The sequence below is a fragment of the Myotis brandtii genome, unplaced genomic scaffold (genome assembly GCF_000412655.1).
Source record: "Myotis brandtii unplaced genomic scaffold, ASM41265v1 scaffold240, whole genome shotgun sequence".
Taxonomy (NCBI): domain Eukaryota; kingdom Metazoa; phylum Chordata; class Mammalia; order Chiroptera; family Vespertilionidae; genus Myotis; species Myotis brandtii.
Window position 1 is genome coordinate 1,942 of NW_005359064.1, and position 18,167 is coordinate 20,108.

Sequence of the window (18,167 nt, forward strand, 5' to 3'; positions counted from 1 at the left end):
AATAGCTGTGTGAGCTCAGACAGGTTAACCAGGCTCTCTAAACTCACTTCGTCCTCAGCAAAATACAGGAGCAGCATTCACTCTGCAAAGTGGTTGTGATAACTGCACAGCAGTGTCTGTTTAGTGTTGTCCAGAGCAGAGGACGCTGTAAGCTGTAGCTGCATGGCCTTTACTAAGACGATACATTAGCATTTGTGAAGGTTCTTCAGATGATGTGGTACATGCAAGTTTGAGCAGAGGAAAGGGTAAATGTCACCTATGCTACTGAAATGAAATATTAATATGGAAAAACATCAACTTTTCTCTCTTCTCCTCTGCTGGTCCACTCACTGCTTATCACAGGCCACATTTCTCTTTCTGCTCCTTTCAACCTATATATATATATATAAAGAGGTAATATGCAAATTAGGCCAGGACGCTGTAACAGTCACGCCCGGTCAGGAGGAGGTGGCACGCACACTTGAGGCCCGGAGCGGTGATGGAGACAGAGACAAGGGGGCCTGCCCGAGCTGCTGAGCCACCATGCCGGCTCGGGCAGCCCTGGAGCAGACACAGGTAGGGGGGCTGGGGTGGAAGTCAGACCTGGGTCCACAGCGGCCTGAGGAGTAGGCAGACGACAGACCACTGAGGGTCTTATATACCATAGCAGGGATATTAGATTTTATTCCACAGAAGGAGGAAAAGTGGAGAATGTCAAGCATGGGAGCATCCTGGTCTTGCTTTCATTTTAAGACCATTCTGGTGGCTGTGGGAGGATCAATTTAGACAGCTGCAGTGTTTTGGGGCCCAAGAAAAAGAGAGACTGATGTTAGGACTAGACAGAGGCAGTGGATCAGAGACATATTTATGAGGAAATATTTATATTTTTGATATTTATTTTATATATTTAAATGCCATTTAACAGAGAAAAATCAACCAAAAAAGTGAGTTTGCGTGTCACCTCTGACACGCATGTCATAGGTTCGCCATCACTGATCTAGTCCTATAATAATAGGTAAACAAAATCCTGCTTCATGGAACAGTATTCTAAATAACTTTACAGAATTTCAAGACTTGCTGTTTTAGACAAAGGATAAAGAGTAACAACCATAATATGTAGAAGAGAATTCAGTATATACTATCTGAATAAGTTTAAAAAGGATTAGAGGTAGACAGCAAGTATCTTTCTTCTCAGTAGCCAAAAAAGGAACATGGATTATGCACCACAAAGAAATCACGGATTCATAAGGGAAAGATATTCAGCAATAGTCACTTTTACTTATTAAAAATTCATGCCCATAAACAATAACCGTTTACAACTGAGTCATTTCCATCCAGTTGTTCCCTGAGCTCGTGGCTCAATAGCATTTGAGCTACTCACCCCAGCGACCTGCCGATTCTCCCCACGCTTGCCCAGGGCAGCCAGGATGATGCCACTGCTGCTTATGGTGGAAAATGTTGCCAACAATTCCGATTCTGGTGACAGAGGCTTGGGTGGCAACTCAATGTAGCCGCCTTTCAAGAAGCTAACACTCCGGATAGGCTGGTCACAAAGGAGAGGAAACAGCAGCGTCAGGCCCATCACACGCTGACCCTCCCATGGTGGAGGCCACTGCGGACTTGCCCCACCTCTTTCCTGTTCACCCCACTGCTTTCGATTTTATTACTTCATTGTGTTAATAACCCAGTGGGCGTTTATAGAAACTCGTTCCAATATTAATAAACTGCTTCCCACCTCAAGGATACAGCCTTTTCTCACTCCATAGGAATTTCTGAGTAAGTCAAAGGTCGATCTGGATATTTCCAGGTTTTTGATACAGCCCACGTAGCTTTTGCTGGCGACGCCTCTCCTGTAGGGAAGGACATGAGACCATTATCATTCCACTTATGAAAGAAGGGATGAAAATGGACCTACAAAGAAGGAAGATCTATTTCCAAGTGTGTGGCCTCCCTCTAAGAGGTATTGATGGTAAAAACTGCAGGTCCCAAACAAACCTTCTGCAGAAGTGTGTGGCCTCCCTCTAAGAGAGGTATTGATGGTAAAAACTGCAGGTCCCAAACAAATGCTCTCCTTAGGACTAAAGAAAGGGAACTAATTTGTGTGTTTGACTATTTCGATAGCTACCTGGATAATATGTTTACACTTCAAGGGAAACGTAGTCATTACAACTTAAACATATTAAAACACAGGCCAATAATAAGAAAGACAGAGCATTGTCATGAGGAAATCATAGTGTGGAGATTATAATGCAGTCTCCACGTACATAGAACATTTGCTCCACGGGGCAAGTGCAGGCAATGTGATTTCCTAGGATCACAGGCTAGAGAAGTCATTGGCTGTTGTCCATACTACATATTCATGAACTTTGTTCTCAGGAAATAATTCCACTCAGTGAAGTCTGGGATTATTCACAACCCTATTGTAAACTCCAAGTCAATACCATATTTTTCCTAACAGAAGTTGCCACACTGCTGTGATGAGTGGGGTGAGGCTGTACTGTGGTCAGGCTCTCATTTCTAAAACAGACTGCTGAAGAGCTCCAAGTTACCATCATAAATATCAGCTAGTAACATGGTTTCCTGTTAGCGTCACAACTCAGTTTTCGTTCTCTCCATGTTGAGCAATGAGCTATGAATCACAGCAATGGTAGAATTTAGGGCAAATCTCAACTTTTCTGGATCTCAGTCTCTTCCATTGTAGATAAGGGGTTGGCCTTGATACCAAATCCCTTCTAGCATGAGTCTGTGATTTGCGATATTTCCTAGAAAGGAGGCTCTGACCTTTTCTCCAATGTCTACACTCAGTATTATTTAGGCAAAGCACAGATGAACTATGACACAGCTTGTTGCTACACCCTGAGCACACCGTGAACACCATGTCAGGGCGTGATATCTGGAATCAGATTAGGAGACAGACTTCCAGCCCTGGCTCTGTCTTGGTGGAGGGGTAAGACCTGGGGCACGTGACCAATTCCCAGAAATTTAGGTGTATTCATTTCTAAGACTGGGAGAGGGGGGTGTGACTGCCATTGTAAACTATGTTCCTTGAAACTTTCAGAAACTTCTGGCAAAAAGGAGGTTGGTAGAAAAGTGGATTCTGCACTGCTCAACCCACAGCAACTGGAGTGGCTGAACTTCTGTGCCACATATTGGGATTGTGTATAAGAACTTGGCTTCAAGGCGGGGCAGTGCTACAAATACACCTTTGAAAACCACTGGGCTGGGTGACTCAGTTTGGACATTTGATGATCCCACCCGCTGAAAGCTATCTTGTCTTGACAGTGGGTCATCAAAAAAAGTTAGAGCTTAATTTTCCAATAAAAAATTATAAAACTGAGGACAATGAACCACAGAAAGTTTATGTAAAGTATTAAAGTCACAAAGCACGAATCAGTGTCATAAAAGGATTCCATTGCCTCTCTTCTCTGCCATCTTTCATCCAATTTATTGATGCTGGTTTTCATTCACATAGGTTATTCATTCTGATCACACAAAGAGGGAATCCAGATAAGTCTGCAGAAATATTACTTATTTATTTTTATTTATTTATTTTTGCCTAGAAAGAGATTCTATTACTCTAAAATGTCCAGAGAGGAGAATGACCTGTGATGGAAAGCAGGGTCTCCAAATATTACACAGTAACAATTTCTAGATGTTCTAAAGATTATAAATATAAAATCATTAATTTTACTGCAAAAAGCTTTCTTCACTTCCCAATTAATATGACATAGAGTGGCTTGAATCAAAGTAGATGTTATGGGTTAAATTGTGTCCTCCCCCAAAGATGCTGAAGTTCTAGCCCTTAGTGTCTGTGAATATGAACTTATTTGGAAATAGGGTCCTCACAGATGTAGTCAAGTTAGTATGCAGTCATGAGAGGAGGCCCTAATCCAGTATGACTGGCGTCCTTATCAAAAGGGAAATTTTGGATACAGAGAGACCCACCCAGAGGGGAGACAGTGTGTGGACACAGAGAGAATGTTGTGTACATGCTGAGGAAAGCCTGAAGTTGTCAGAAGCTAAGAGAAGGTAGGTTGGAGCCTTTCTCACAGGCCTCAGAAGGAAGCAACTGTGATTTTGGACTTGTACCCCCCTGAAGAGTGAGAGAATACATTTCTGCTATTTAAGTCATCCAGTTTGTGGTAGTCTGTTATGGCAGCCCTAGGAAACCAGTATAATTAGTTGATAATTCAGAATATGAAAATTCTGCACAGTGGTATCATACCTTACAACTCTTGACCGAGGTAATCCACCCACATAAATTGGATCCTTATCAAGACGATTGAGGTCAGAAGATGCTCCTGGGGTTTCCCCTTGCTTGGTTTCCTTATAACTGGTGTTATACGCATCAACAACTGCTAGGAGTCCTAAAGGGGATTGAAAGGAATCAATAAGAAATGAAAGTCGCTTCCTACACTAAAGTAAAACACAAACTTCTGCTAACAAAGGTCATTTACAAAGGCATGTTCTTTTACATTCTGCCATTTTGACCAGCAAATGTTCTTGACTATTAACTGAAAATCCTCTGTGCAGGTCAATAAATCCAGAAAGAAAATAGAATTGATTTGATTCTTGATTCCCAATTGAGCCTTTAATGTTAAATAATACATTTGGAAAGCAATCTATGAATTTAATATTCCTCTAGAAAAATAAGTAAAGACCAGATTTTGGAACTATTTCTTTTTATTAGAATATCATTTAAGAATACCCAGAAAGCTAAAGTAAGTAAAGACCAGATTTTGGAACTATTTCTTTTCCTATGAGGCCAACCAACATCCCATCCACCCAGCTGTGCACATACCTTGCTTCCGGTTCCGCTGGAAGGCGATTTTGTACCAGCTCCCATTGTTATAGCGTCGGTCTGTAACGAGGGCAAGAGGCCCTGAGCCCAGGTCAACTGTAACTTTCACTCTGCCATGGACCAGCTCGATGGATAAAAAGTCTTTCTGTGAAAAAGAAAAGTAGTTACCCACGGCTGCATCATTATCACAAGATTTCCTTGTCCTTCAAGTCAGGGATGGCAGAAACCTTCTGAAGACAAACTGAGAAAGCTGGACCTGGCCCAACAGCCAGAGACCTATGCTCTGAAACTCAGTGTCCACAGAGGCTTTCTGAAATACTACACGATATGAGATAAACTCATTATCAAAACCTACAATTCAGTAAGAGAAGTAGGATTTCTCTGTATCTGTTTCACTGAGACTGAAAAAGGTCTAGTTCTTAAAAATAAAACTAGATGATTGGGAGAAGTCACCAGTACATAAGATAAAAAACGGGAATATGAAAATCCAGTGAATGGATTTCAAATAAGGCCACAGTGGTCAGCGTGAACATAGAACAAGACATATTATTTAAGATCAAAATTTAACAAATGTTCAATTGGCATCTACAATGATGGGAAAGCTATTTTCTACTTGGTGCTCTTCCAAAGCTTCTTCTGTACTGATATAATAAATTATTTAAAATAGGGACATAATATGACATATATCAGCAAATATATTAGTAAATGCTCATAAAATAGTCATTAAACATAAATACCCTCATGGCAATCTAACTGTATATACACAGTGGGGCCAAGTGCCCCATGGAGATTCTTACGGTGCCATTTGAAGCGAGGTAGAGAAGAAGCCCGTTCGTTGAAAATGTACTAAAAAGCATAATAATGTGTGTCACAGTAGTCCGCAGCGTCTTCTCCACGACAGAATACCCACTCCCATCAAAATGGAAGGACGCGTCTTCATTCTCAGGGCTGCAAAGCAGAGCAGTGAAATACAACCCATCCTCAGGAAGGAAGTTCAAGAGCACAGATGTCACAGTTCCCTAGTTCTCCCTCATAAAATCATGGCAGAGCTATCATTTCCGTAAGTTGATGACAGTGTAAATTATAATATCTTAAAATAGGCTTGCCATGGGATTATGCAAGACAAATGCCCAATTGCTTTATAAGGAAAAGAAAGTTAATATAGGCACTATTCTCTGTTGTAAAAAAAAATTCTCCAAAGGATGGATAAGTGCTGTAAATATTTCTACTTATCAACTAGATTTCTACTTGTTTTACTTTCCTTTAATGAAACTATTCTTTGTCAATTCTAGTGCTTTCAGGAGAATTTTTAAACTGGCATTTAACTAATACATCAGTGAAACTGGAATTACAATGGAAAATAAATACGTACCATTGTACCAGAAAGACCACTACAAAAAATAGACAAAGAAAACCTCCAAATTCTGCAGGATGAGCTTACAACAGAATTATATAAAATAGACCACACCATTCTTTTTTAAATGTTATTTTTTTAAATTGGTCTTAGAGAGCGAGGAAGTGAGGAAGAGAAAGAGAGAGACACAATGATCAGTTGCCTCCTGCATGTGCCCTGACTGGGGAGTGAATCTGCAACATGGATATGTACCCTGACTGGGAATCGAACCCACCAACTTTTGGTGTAGGGGACTAAGCTCCAACCAACTGAGCCACATTGGCCAGGGCAGGGCCACAGCAATTTTCAGATCATTTTGTTTTCTGGTCTTCCCCCTGCCTCAAAAGGCTGACTTGATACAATATAAAAATAACCCCAAACCATTAAATTACAAAGTAATTTCATCTGGAACACATCATTGTTGTGTTTTAAATATTTATTTGGAATCTCATGGGACTTGAGAGTGAAACTTGAATGAGGGTGTGTGTTTTTTAATATGAATTTGAATTTTTCCCAGTTGAAGGTGTGAATAATCCAACTCAGTGCCAACTCATCTTCAAGCAGGACATAATAACCAAACAGTAACATTATTTCCATTAACAAAATAAAATGAATGCAAACAAAACAAAAAATAGCAGTGCTTTGTGAGAGCTGAGGTTTCATTTATTGCTTCCTGCAGTCTAACTTTTCCTAAAAAAAATCTGTTTTGTTCTTTTAGGAAATATACCTTCAAGGAAATGTGCTCTGCATAAACTCTTAAACTGTGGCTTCATTCTCAATTCTTTAATTCTTAAACCTGTGGCTTCCTAGAAGCATGTTCCATTGCTCTACTTCTTGGATGACCATAGCTTCATGTGGCTAAGGACACAGACTCTAGAATCAGACTGCTGGGGTTCAAATCCCAGTTCCCCAACTTACTACCTGTGTGAACTCAGAAAAGTTACCTAACCTTTCTGTGCCTCATCCCCTTTATCTGCAAACTAGGGATAAAAATAGAACCTCCCTGGGAGAGCTGTACATGATTTAAAACATGCAAAGTTCTGAACATAGTGCCTGGCACACAGCAAATATTCACTCCATTTTAGTTCTGATGATTCTGCTGTGATCAGGGCTCCTCCGTGGGTCCCTATTTGGCCTATTAATAGCCGAGCCTCAAAGATTAAGCACCTTGCCCAGAGGCACACTCAAGTGCCTATATCAGCACCTGTCAAAGTGTGTTCTGTGTAACATAAGCACCTACAGAACGCTCCTTTTAAAAAAGAATTTGGGGTCAAATGAGTCTGTGAAATGCTGCCGCTCTAGCCTCTCCCAGGACAGGGTTACAGTGCCTAGCCTCACAGTAAAGCAACATGCTTAATTTTTTAACTCAGTGTTTCCCAAACATTTATGATCAGGGCACACCCTCCACTGCCACTTAAAAAAATGAATATCTACTAAATCCTACCAAATTAATATTCTTTTAAAAACATATTTCTGGAAATATTAGTTAATATAATTCAAGAATAGTCAGCTCATTTGCTCAGTACCCATAAAAATATGTTTAATATTTTTAACCTGACAATAAATGTGTGAGAAACCACGGTTTGTGATTGGCAAATATCATCAAAGTGATGTTGCCTTATGAAATAGTGATACCTGCTGTTGAACTTAGCCTTTGTTTGATCGAGCTCAGTCCATTCAGCCTTAAAGCTCAGCTGGGTAGCCAGCCAGCCCTCCACCCAAAAAATCCAGTTCCAGGATTGACATAGAGAGGATGGTAGCACCTGTTTAATATTTTTAACCTGACAATAAATGTGAGACACCAAGGTTTAGTAATTGGCAAATAGCATCAAAATGATGTTGCCTTATGAAATAGTGACACCTGCTGTTGAACTTAGCCTTTGTTTGATCGAGCTAAGCCCATTCGGCCTTAAAGCTCAGCTGGGTAGCCAGCCAGCCCTCGACCCAAAAAAGCCAGTTCCAGGATTGACATAGAGAGGATGGTAGCACCTGTTAATCCTTCCTGTCAGTCGAACCTTCCTGGTCCCGTCAGTGGTCGGGGAATGGGGGGTTGGGGGGCTGCAAATCTGGTGGGAGGGCAGTTCTCAAGGAGAACAAAACTTGAGGCCACCCAGAAAATTGACATCCTCATTCCAAAAAAGAGAAGAGCCAGCAATCATCAAATTCACTTATTGCTGCAGCTTGAGGTCAGTGGTTTTAAAATAACCCTGAAAATAACTGATGAAAATTGGGGATATTGTAACAGCTAAAGCAGGGGGACATTTTTCATATTAGAAATATTCAATTTCTGTTAAGATTTTCCTTTCCACAAGTAAGATTAATGATCTGGGGTCAGTGTAGGGGACAGAGTCCAGGGGTTAGAGCATCTGTCATGTTAGAATTACTAAATTGCTGGGAAGATTTCCTTCCATGCTAGAGAAACAGCATGAGGAAAAAGTGATGGATGATATTTAAAAAAAAAAAAGCCCTGGCTGATGTGGCTCAGTTGGATGAGCATCCTCCCAGGCACCAAGAGGTTGTAGGTTCAATTCCCGGTCAATTCCTGGTGGGGGCACATGCCTGGGTTGCAGGCTCGATCCCCAGTAGGAGGCATGCAGGAGGTAGCCGATTGGTGTTTCTCTCCCTCTCCCTCCCTCTCTCTCTAAAATCAATAAAAACATATCTTTTTTTAAAAAAGTGATGGAAGAGGGAGCTTCATTGTGTGTGCTCGTGCTCCTGAAGTTCAAAAGCAGGTGTCATTACCTCACAAGGTAATATCACTTTGATGGTATTTGCCAATTACAAAACCTTAGTCTCTCACACATTTATTGTCAAGAAAATAACCCTGGGACATTTACCTGGAAATCAATGGGCTGTCACTGCAGGAAGATCAGAGATGAACATTGGTGAACATTCAAATTTATAAAATATTTTCATATACATCATGTTATATATTCATCACCATAATTCTGGGAGATAGGTAAAATAAGATCCATCCATTTTTCCTGTTCTGGAAGAAGAAACCAAACCTCCCTCCTTGAGGTGTAGTGACTTATATCTCAGGCCACTGAGAGATTTGGTAGGAGAGCTGGGCCAGGAGCCTGAGCAATTATGATGCTAAACCCAATACTCTTTTTATTCCTAAGGCTCTTATAATCATGCTTTCGGTCATAACTTTTTGAGCAACTTAAGGAAGGGGTATTAGCAATTAAAAGGCTTAAACTACAAAATCCCAAGCTAGGAGAAAGCAGACCGGACAATAACAAAGTGAAAACTCTCCCACGAAAGTCTAAAGGTGAGTTGCTTCTAACTGATCTTGTCACCACTCACTGTTAGGTATCTATCTGGACAGAGCAGCCCATTAGGTGGGAGATATTATATCTGATGTTACATTTCTTTAAGGGAAAAGGCAATCTATTGCCTTATTTGTTAAAGTGCTATAAAATAGGTCTCCCATACTTACAGGGCTGTAGTTATTTTTTTAGAAAGTAATAGAGGGGGTGTTGAGATTGGTGAGGTTAAGTTATTAAATGCCCTCTATTATATCAATACATGCCAAAAGATTTTAAATAGTTGTTCTCCATTTGCAAGTGCATTTATTTCTAGAATTATAGAGTTTAGGAATAAAATTATTTATAAAAATTGACAGCACACACACAAAAATCTCATCCTTGGAAGTATTTTCAAAATGAAAATGTATAGTGGTTTATCCAAAGCTTACTGTGGCTCTTTGAGACAGAAGGTGGTTTGAGAAGATGTCTGTATTTCTTGATTTTATGGTCCATGATCAAAGCATATAGTATAAGACACAGCAATAAGAGTCCTTTGTAAGGGTTAACAATGATACCCATGCTTCCATTAGTAAACCTACATCTTTTCCTTTGCAATAAGAAGACTGACACCATAAACTCTATCCATCCTTGATATACAGGTAAGTTCCTTAAGCAGTTCTCAGATGTTAATACACTAACTAACATACAATGTTTAAATCGTGGGGAATATTACCTTCCAAAGCAGCCATGGCACTTGCCCTCCCTTTCAACATAGTTCCATAGGCCGATGGACTGTCCATTCAAGAAGGCTTCTCCCATGCAGCCTTTGAAATGAGTAACCTTCACAGCGGGAGACTTCTAATGTAGATGAACACACAAACACAGCCCACATATATTTGGTGAAAAAGAATACATTCTCTAAATGAATGAAACTCCTCCCTGAAAGCTTATATCTAACAGATCCAAATTTTGAGAAAACATCAAAAAAAAAAAAGCCAGTTTGTAATCACTGGATTTCCTTCCAATGATGAAGTAGAATACTAGAATGAGTGACAACTGGATGGATCTTAAAAGATCATCTCAGTTAGTAGGGTCACTGCAGAGAAACCTCTTTTATAGTGAGAAACAGACCCAGAGAATGTGTGGTCAGTGGTGAGGGCCTGGCTGGCACAGAGACCCATACTCTCATGTGAGAGCGTGCACTAAATCCACACGACTCAACATTGCTCGGTGGGAGGATAACTGGTGTAATAAAATAAGGACAATGTGCTCTTTCACTAAACACTAATTAGTACGAGTCTACCACTAGAGATAGAACAGAGATAAAGAAACTTTACAGAAATTAATGTGAATTACTGAATGTCTTGTTTCATCATTGGAAGAGAAACGCAAATAGCGAAATGAACCACTGACTTCTTTTCCATTTATACTATTTATTAAGTATGATCCTTTACCCTACAAAACCAACCCAACTCTGCAGATGAACCGTCATTAAGCAAAATAAGAGAAGCAAAATCTCTTCATCTGAATATTGATATATTCAACAATTTAATTATATTAATTTTGAAATAAGTTTGACTTATAACATTGTATAAATTTATGTATTACATTTATATACGGGTAACATCAGCCAATCAGTTGTGTGCAGATGAATGTTCATAGTGTTACCTTGACTTGTCCTCCGAGCCCTCCAACAAACATCAGTGTTGAGTTGTTTATATCCAGAACGTTAGCTGCTCCTAGGGATTTACTTGTTTTTGGTGGTGGCTTTTGAGTTGCGCTCATTTCCTTTACAGTCAATGAACCAATGTTTCCAAACCTAAGGGTCACAAAGAATGGCAACAAGAACCAAATTGCAGTCAGCCCACATATGTACATACATGTTTCATACCCAGCCTCCATCTGCTTCTCCCCATGTCCACTGCAACAGCCCCCAGCTGGTCTCCCTGCTTCCAGTCTTTTCCAACCCCCACCCCAAGTTTCCTCTCCAAAAATCTGGTAGAGCAGTCTTCTACGATGTAGAACAGTCATGGATAATGGGTTAAACTATATTTGAAACTGTTTACTGCCTTTAATATGACTTATTTTTATTGATAACAAAGCAAAAGACAAAAATTCCTAACTACACACCATCAATAACAAATTGATATTACCGAAAAGTAAAAAAAAAAAGATATACTTAAAGCTGCTTAAGAGTTACCTTTGGAGAGAGGCTTGATAAGGAAGAAATTTGCTTGTGTTTGTTAAGAAAACCCATTCCCCACTTGTAGCCTATCCTCTGGCCTCTTCTGCTTGCATCCCACTGCCAGCCACAGGGGATTCCTACCACGCTGCCTTTACTACCATGTACTGGGCAGTAAACATTTTACGGGGCTGGCTGCCTCAGACATACCTACCATTCTAAAGGTAACGTAAGTTTTAACTTTTTTCTTCTTTTATTGTTGGTTTGGGTAACAATGTTTATTTCTTCTGTAATAAGAAAAAAACCCTATTTCTAAGCGTTCTTTCGCTATAATCTAACTTCCTAGAAGTTTCAGACTATTATATGATGTGGAAAACATCATATGCAGCTTTACATACAGTTTTAGAAAGAGAGATGTTGGAAGAGAACGGTCTCCATTACCTGGTTACGTAGATACTGTGCCATTTGTTGTCATCAATTGGGAAGTCTGGAAATTCCAACCGTGCTGCCCCGGAGCCCATATCCCAGAGGAAGGCCACTTTCCCTCGCCGCATCTCCACTGCCAGGAAATCAGGCTGGGTGCAGGGGCATGAGTTGGCATGAGTTTACAGGCCAGACTGCTTGCATGACCATTAAAACACTTTAAAGAATGAGTCCTGCCCCACTGGGGTGGCTTGGTGGTTGCGTGTCAACCCATGAACCAGGAGGTCACGGTTCAGTTCAGGGCACATGCCTGGGTTTCGGGCTTGATCCCCAGTAGAGGGCGTGCAGGAGGCAGCCAATCATTGATTCTCTCTCATCATTGATCTTTCTCTCTCTCCCTCTCCCTTCCTCTCTGAAATCAATAAAAATATATTTTGAAAAATAATGAATGAGTTTCTACCGCATTTTTTCTACACATTAAAAAAAGAAAACATCTTGTTTTGTTTTTAATTCCCACCCCCGCCTCCCAGGAGCTGAAGCAGGACTCAGAGCACTGAGGGTGGTGGCCACCCAGGTCCATTAGCACCCCACCACCCTGCACTGCATGGCCCTCCACAATGCCTCCCATAAAATTCCCCAGGAAGACTCGTGTGTGTGTGTGTGTGTGTGTGTGTGTGTGTGTGTGTGTGATCACTAGTAGTCTCCAAGGAGCATGAGGGATGGTATCTTGTGTATCTGCCCAGTCTGAGAAGGGAATAAATGAATGTGAAATACGCAGTAAGAGCCATGAAATCCCACATGAGGAGTTGCACGTGTTTTGCACCCTAGCTCCTAAAAAGACATTTCTGGTAATATCTGGGCTTGCCAATATTTTCTGCCCTAACACAGACAAGGCTTCTGACCCATTTCCACCATACAGCCAGTTATCAATGGTCTTCCATAGGGGACTTGCCCTCTGGGGACCACTGGAATCTCATTGGGTGGAAGAGCCTGGGTGAAGCATGACAGTGGTGACAGGCCTTAGGGTGCAGGCTTCCACTCCAGGTAACAACCCCCAAGGTCGACCTTATAGACCCAATGCTAAACTCAGTGGCTGCAGAGGTCACAGAAGGCATTACAAAAAGTTCATCTAAGTCACAGCTTGTGATTAAGATTGCAGATGGAGACACTTTTCCTTCCTCAAAGTCACTTTCCCTCTCACAGATATTGAATTATGTAATTTATTTTTAATCTAATGCTACTGGTTTAGCAAAAGGTTAGTTCCCTTAGAAGAATTAGTGATTTCACCAAGACCCTGTTGTTTTTTCATCAAAAAAGTATCAATTCAGAAAACATATGCATTCATAGGAGACTCATTGTTGCTTTCTTTGAGTCCATACTCACGCTGGTGCTGCTACCGAGGTAGAAGAGAAGGTTATCGGGTTCGCTCGTCTTAACATTTAGTGTTAAGGTATTATAGTTGGTTGAAGAGATCGGAGGCTGGTAGGCCCTGATACAATCTCTGTCTGCAGACACAGCAACTTTAATCTGCAGAAGGAGAAAAAGTGCCCAGTCATTCAATGACACATCACATGGGCCGTGCGCCAGGAGTTCAGACCTGCTATTCCCAGGCAGACTGTCACTGTCAGGCAGGTGCCTTTCCTGACAATACATAATGCTTCAGAAGTGAGAAGTCAGGTGGCGGTGAAGAGAAATTTATCTGGTAAATATTTAAATATGAAAAAGTCAGTCATGGAGTTTTAAAAGAGTGTGTTATGTAGAAAATCAACTCTTTCATATGAGATTTAATTCCTTAAAGACAAGGAGCTTATCCAAGTCATCTTGGAATCTTTAGTCCTGCCACAGAGAGCATATTTGATGATCACTTGTCGAATAAATGGAGGGATTATCTACTTAGTCTTTCAGCAAATATTTATAGAGCAAATATTACACATATTTCTCTAAGTAATTGTTTGCATATATAGCATACATTAACCTAAGTCTGTATTAACCAGAGCATTTGGAGCCATCTGCTGGGCTCACATTTATTTGGTGACTGTAACTAAAACAGGTGGAAGTCAGAGCTCATGTAAACCAACAGCCCTTTCCAACAGTGAGGTCATTTGTGGGGGGAGGGGTGTCAAAGGGCTGGGAACTCCTGTATCTTTGCTAGAAAACTTAGGTGGGTAAGCATTAGACCAGAGGTCCCCAGTAGTGTGACAATTGACAGTCTCTCGAAGATCTTATTTCCCTGAAACGCCTCCCCTCAGCAGCACAGCAATGCCACATGCTATGGATGGGTGACTGGACAACATCTTCTCAGTGTGTGCTTCTCTGGGTGTCAAGTGTCTCGTAGATTAAGTGACCTGGATGTGTGCAGCGTTTGTTCATATGCAAATCGTTAGGTCAGGCTCCTAGAGGATGGGCCCATACTGCACAAACATTCCGAAGAATACTCGGATTATTAAAACCACCTTGTTAAAATGATGGAAATAACACCATATGCCACCGATGAAATGCAGAGTGATGTTAACCCTTAGGCAACCATTAGCTAATAGTTATGAATCTACAAATCTAAGCTACAATTACAAATCTCCATAAAGACATGGAGATCTCTTTGCTAGCAACAGATTGAAACATGTATGAAAGCAGAAATTTAAAAAAATGAGACTAATTGAATATACTTAAGTAAATATACTTAAGACACTGTTGTGAGGAATCTAGTATTATTCAGAGCTGTCAGTGGACATTCCAGGGACCCGGTGAGACAGAAAGCCATTTCTACAGGAATTCTCTGGAACTTGGAGTTACCGAGAGTCTCAGCAAGGGGGGTACCGGGTGTCACTGGTAGCAACAGGGCCCCACACTCACCGAAGCTGCTTGTTTCCGGGCCTGGCTGATCAGCAGCTTAATTTCTGACAGGTTTCTGCTCAGGTTCTCTTCTAATCTCTTCAAAGGCTTCAACCGATCAAATAAAAGGTTGGCTTGTGTTTCCACATCTTTAACTTTTTTCCCAGCTAACAGACCTAACAAATACAAGGTAGCAAGAAAGTTGGGGTTGGGGTGACGGACACAGAGAAATGGACTGGTCATGACTAATGCACTGGATGAAACACAATATCTTAATTATCAAATCCTTGACATTTTGGTACATATGTAAAAAAATGCTCCAGCTCCGTGCATTACCGTAGGCCCTTCTCTTTCTTTATAAATGGAAATCCAGATGTTAGTGCATTTTCATTTTTTTTTTTTAGGAATGCTGTTTGTGAATAAGCCATCATTGTGCCCTTGGCAAGCTCAAAATTGCACAATGCAGACTTTCCTAATGGGAAGGGAGACCGAGACATACTGGTCATTGAGGAGTCCCGTAGAAGTTCGTTTGCTTCTTGTAAGGTGGCATTGACCTTGGACAGGTCTGTCGATGTGTTCAGCAGCTTCTGACTCAGTCCCACCACATTCTTCAGCGTGCTCGCAGCACTCTGATTGGCAGATATGGCCAGCTCTTTGATTTTGGTTCTTTTGTCTCTGACACCTGAAATAAATTCATATGCAAGCATGCACACCATAAAACAGGGTTTCTTGTGTTTAATGGCAATATTAAGGTTGCTTGTCATATGTGCTACTGCTGCCTTTTAGGGATAAATGAAATAATTTTGGTAAAAGTTCTCTGTATTGAAATGTGATTTCAATACACATGAGATAACAAAAGCAGCTAATGGCCATGCTCAGGCTCTCACTTATTAAGAAACTAAGCTGCTTTATTTGGTCTCTTTTCTATTATTCCCTTCTCATATCCATTAAATACCTCTTCAAATCATCCCATGTCTGGGTAAGAAGGTTTGGGAATTTAAATGTGCAGGTGGGATGAATGTGTCTCAGGCTAAAGGAAGTGGTATTTCTTCACAACATCAACTGGCTGCTAGATATAACACCAGAATACAGACTAAATGGGCACTTAAGATAAACTGGAATTTCATTTTTCTAAAAAACTCTGGGTGATAATTATTTTTAAAAGCCACTAGTATTCATTTTAAAAGTGTAAATCACAACCACAAATGGGACAAACATTAACACTAGGAGAAGCTGGATAAGGAATATACTGGTATTCTTTTTACAACTTTTCTGCAAATTTGAAATTGCTTCCAAACAAAAAGTTATTTTAAAGTATTTAATCAACAAATACCATGTGTCCTCATAAAGAGAGAGAAAGAAACATCCACATCAGAAAATGCCCTATTGATTTAAGGTAAGAAATTCAGAGTGCACAAGCCCAGCTCCCCAAGGTGAACCAGCAGATGGAAATTTAGAGATATTAGGGCAACTTGTAAGACTTAAAAAAAAATCTTATTAAGAAAAAAAGAGAAGGTTGAGGGAATGTAAATAGTGTACTACAGCACAATTAATTTGTATTACACTTTGTAAAAATTACCTTATTTTAAATTTTAATGAATACTGCACTTGTAAACCGTCAATATTAAAGTGATCTATTTTAGAATGCTTCATTGCCTCATGAAGATTTACCAAGCAAGACTTTTTGAATTTCTTACATTTATATGAAAGCAGGAACATTCCTGCTCCTTTACTTGCTGACTTCTTTGAATGACACTTTTTCAGTTACGGCATGTGATAATCGCATTGTAAAAGCCAGCAATCGATATGGTAGCATAAAATCTCTAGTGCTTTTGTTTTTGAGTATAATTCTGGTATTTCAGTTCAAGTATTCTGAACTTGTTAAAAAATAGTGATCTTCACTTCCAAATCATATTCCTCTGCAAGTAAAAACTATCAGTCCTGGGCTCATTTCCAGCAAGGGCTCTTCATCAAACCAGAGGCAGAACCTCCTCATATTCATGTGTAATGGCTTTGAAATGAGAAGACATTAATTAAATCAAGAACCCCCTTTCCACTTACCTTCAGGAATTGCTCTAAGTATTAAGAGTGATTCATTGGTCTGCCTAGTAATCTTATCAGCATTTTCTTGAAATGTCTTTGCCGTATTTTTCAATTCTCTCAGTTCCAATGTGATACCTATTTAAAGGGGGAAATTGTTTCCTTTTAAGATGGCCTAATAAAAAGCTGCCTAGGTTTTCTTCATCACTTTGACCCTTTATGGATTGACAGCTTTCTACAGAGACCCTCCCCGATAAAAGCTTCTCCATTAGGACTTCAAGCCCCTGATTATAGAAATTGTGATTTTTAGCTTGCTTGGTCATTTCTCCTACTTTGCTTGTTGCTCTTCTCACTAATATTTCTTCTTAAATTGCATGTCTAATTTAATTAGAGCTCACCTTGAGGTGTTTCAATCACTCATCCTTAATTGGAATTTCCTACCTACATCTACATTGTGGCCACGTTTCTCCTCTGGGTTGTAAAACCCCAAACTGGGCTCCTGCCTGATAATCTCCCTCCCCATCTCCCACCTGCTTCCCTGGCCAGGACCCCTCTGCTTCCTGCTCCCTTCTGACCCTCCCCCATCCCAGCAGGTGTTCAACTCAACCTCCTCCAAGTCTGATCAAAGCTGTTGGATCAAAGCTTCACTTTTAGCATTTCTGTTCATAATACACAATCACATTGGATTCTGAGCACATGTTAAAAAATGAATTATTGATAAAATCCTTGATGAACATGATGGTTCTGCCTAAACTTTAATTGCAGGACATTCACTATTTCATGGCCTATGAAATACCTTTAGTTGTATAGACTGAAGCCATAGCCCATCAACATTGATGCTAGAGTTGGTGTTTAATGCTTTATGATTGAGAACTGTGTACTTTCTATATGGTGAGATGACAATAAATTCTAAACTGCATGACTCACAGAGAAACAAAAAATATGCACATATCCACACCCTAAGGGAGAGACACAGTACAGGATATGGAGGTAGTCTAAAAGAGGGGTGAGCTGTTTATAGACCACTATTTACTCTATAGGAAAAGACTTGACATTTTTTATCTATCTATATAAAAGCCTAAGCGACTGCCGCAACCGAAAAAACTGAACAGACGACTGAACAGGCTGCGTGGGGCGACCAGGCCGGCAGGGGGTTAGTGAGGAGCGACCAAACGACCGAGCAGCAGGCTGTGTGGGGCAACCAGATCGGCAGAAGGGACAGTTGGGGGCAACCAGGCCGGCTGGGGGGGGGGGCAGTTGGGGGCAATC

At 40.5% G+C, this 18,167-nt stretch overlaps 1 protein-coding gene across 1 annotated transcript in view; it reads right to left on the reverse strand.

Annotated features, from left to right (window-relative positions):
• Positions 1–1,360: 1,360 nt before the first annotated feature.
• The window catches only part of LAMA1 (laminin, alpha 1), a gene marked incomplete at its 3' end in the record, with an annotated part of 154,155 nt that continues 137,348 nt past the window's right edge, over positions 1,361–18,167 (reverse strand). The window contains exons 43-54 of the mRNA XM_014540244.1: positions 16,920–17,036; positions 15,358–15,540; positions 14,880–15,034; positions 13,413–13,556; positions 12,048–12,181; positions 11,093–11,243; positions 10,158–10,282; positions 5,578–5,728; positions 4,781–4,925; positions 4,205–4,346; positions 1,715–1,829; positions 1,361–1,522 (exon numbers count right to left, since the gene is read on the reverse strand). Of these exons, the coding sequence (XP_014395730.1) occupies positions 1,361–1,522; positions 1,715–1,829; positions 4,205–4,346; positions 4,781–4,925; positions 5,578–5,728; positions 10,158–10,282; positions 11,093–11,243; positions 12,048–12,181; positions 13,413–13,556; positions 14,880–15,034; positions 15,358–15,540; positions 16,920–17,036 (1,724 nt within the window). The remainder of the gene's footprint in view (positions 1,523–1,714; positions 1,830–4,204; positions 4,347–4,780; positions 4,926–5,577; positions 5,729–10,157; positions 10,283–11,092; positions 11,244–12,047; positions 12,182–13,412; positions 13,557–14,879; positions 15,035–15,357; positions 15,541–16,919; positions 17,037–18,167) is intronic.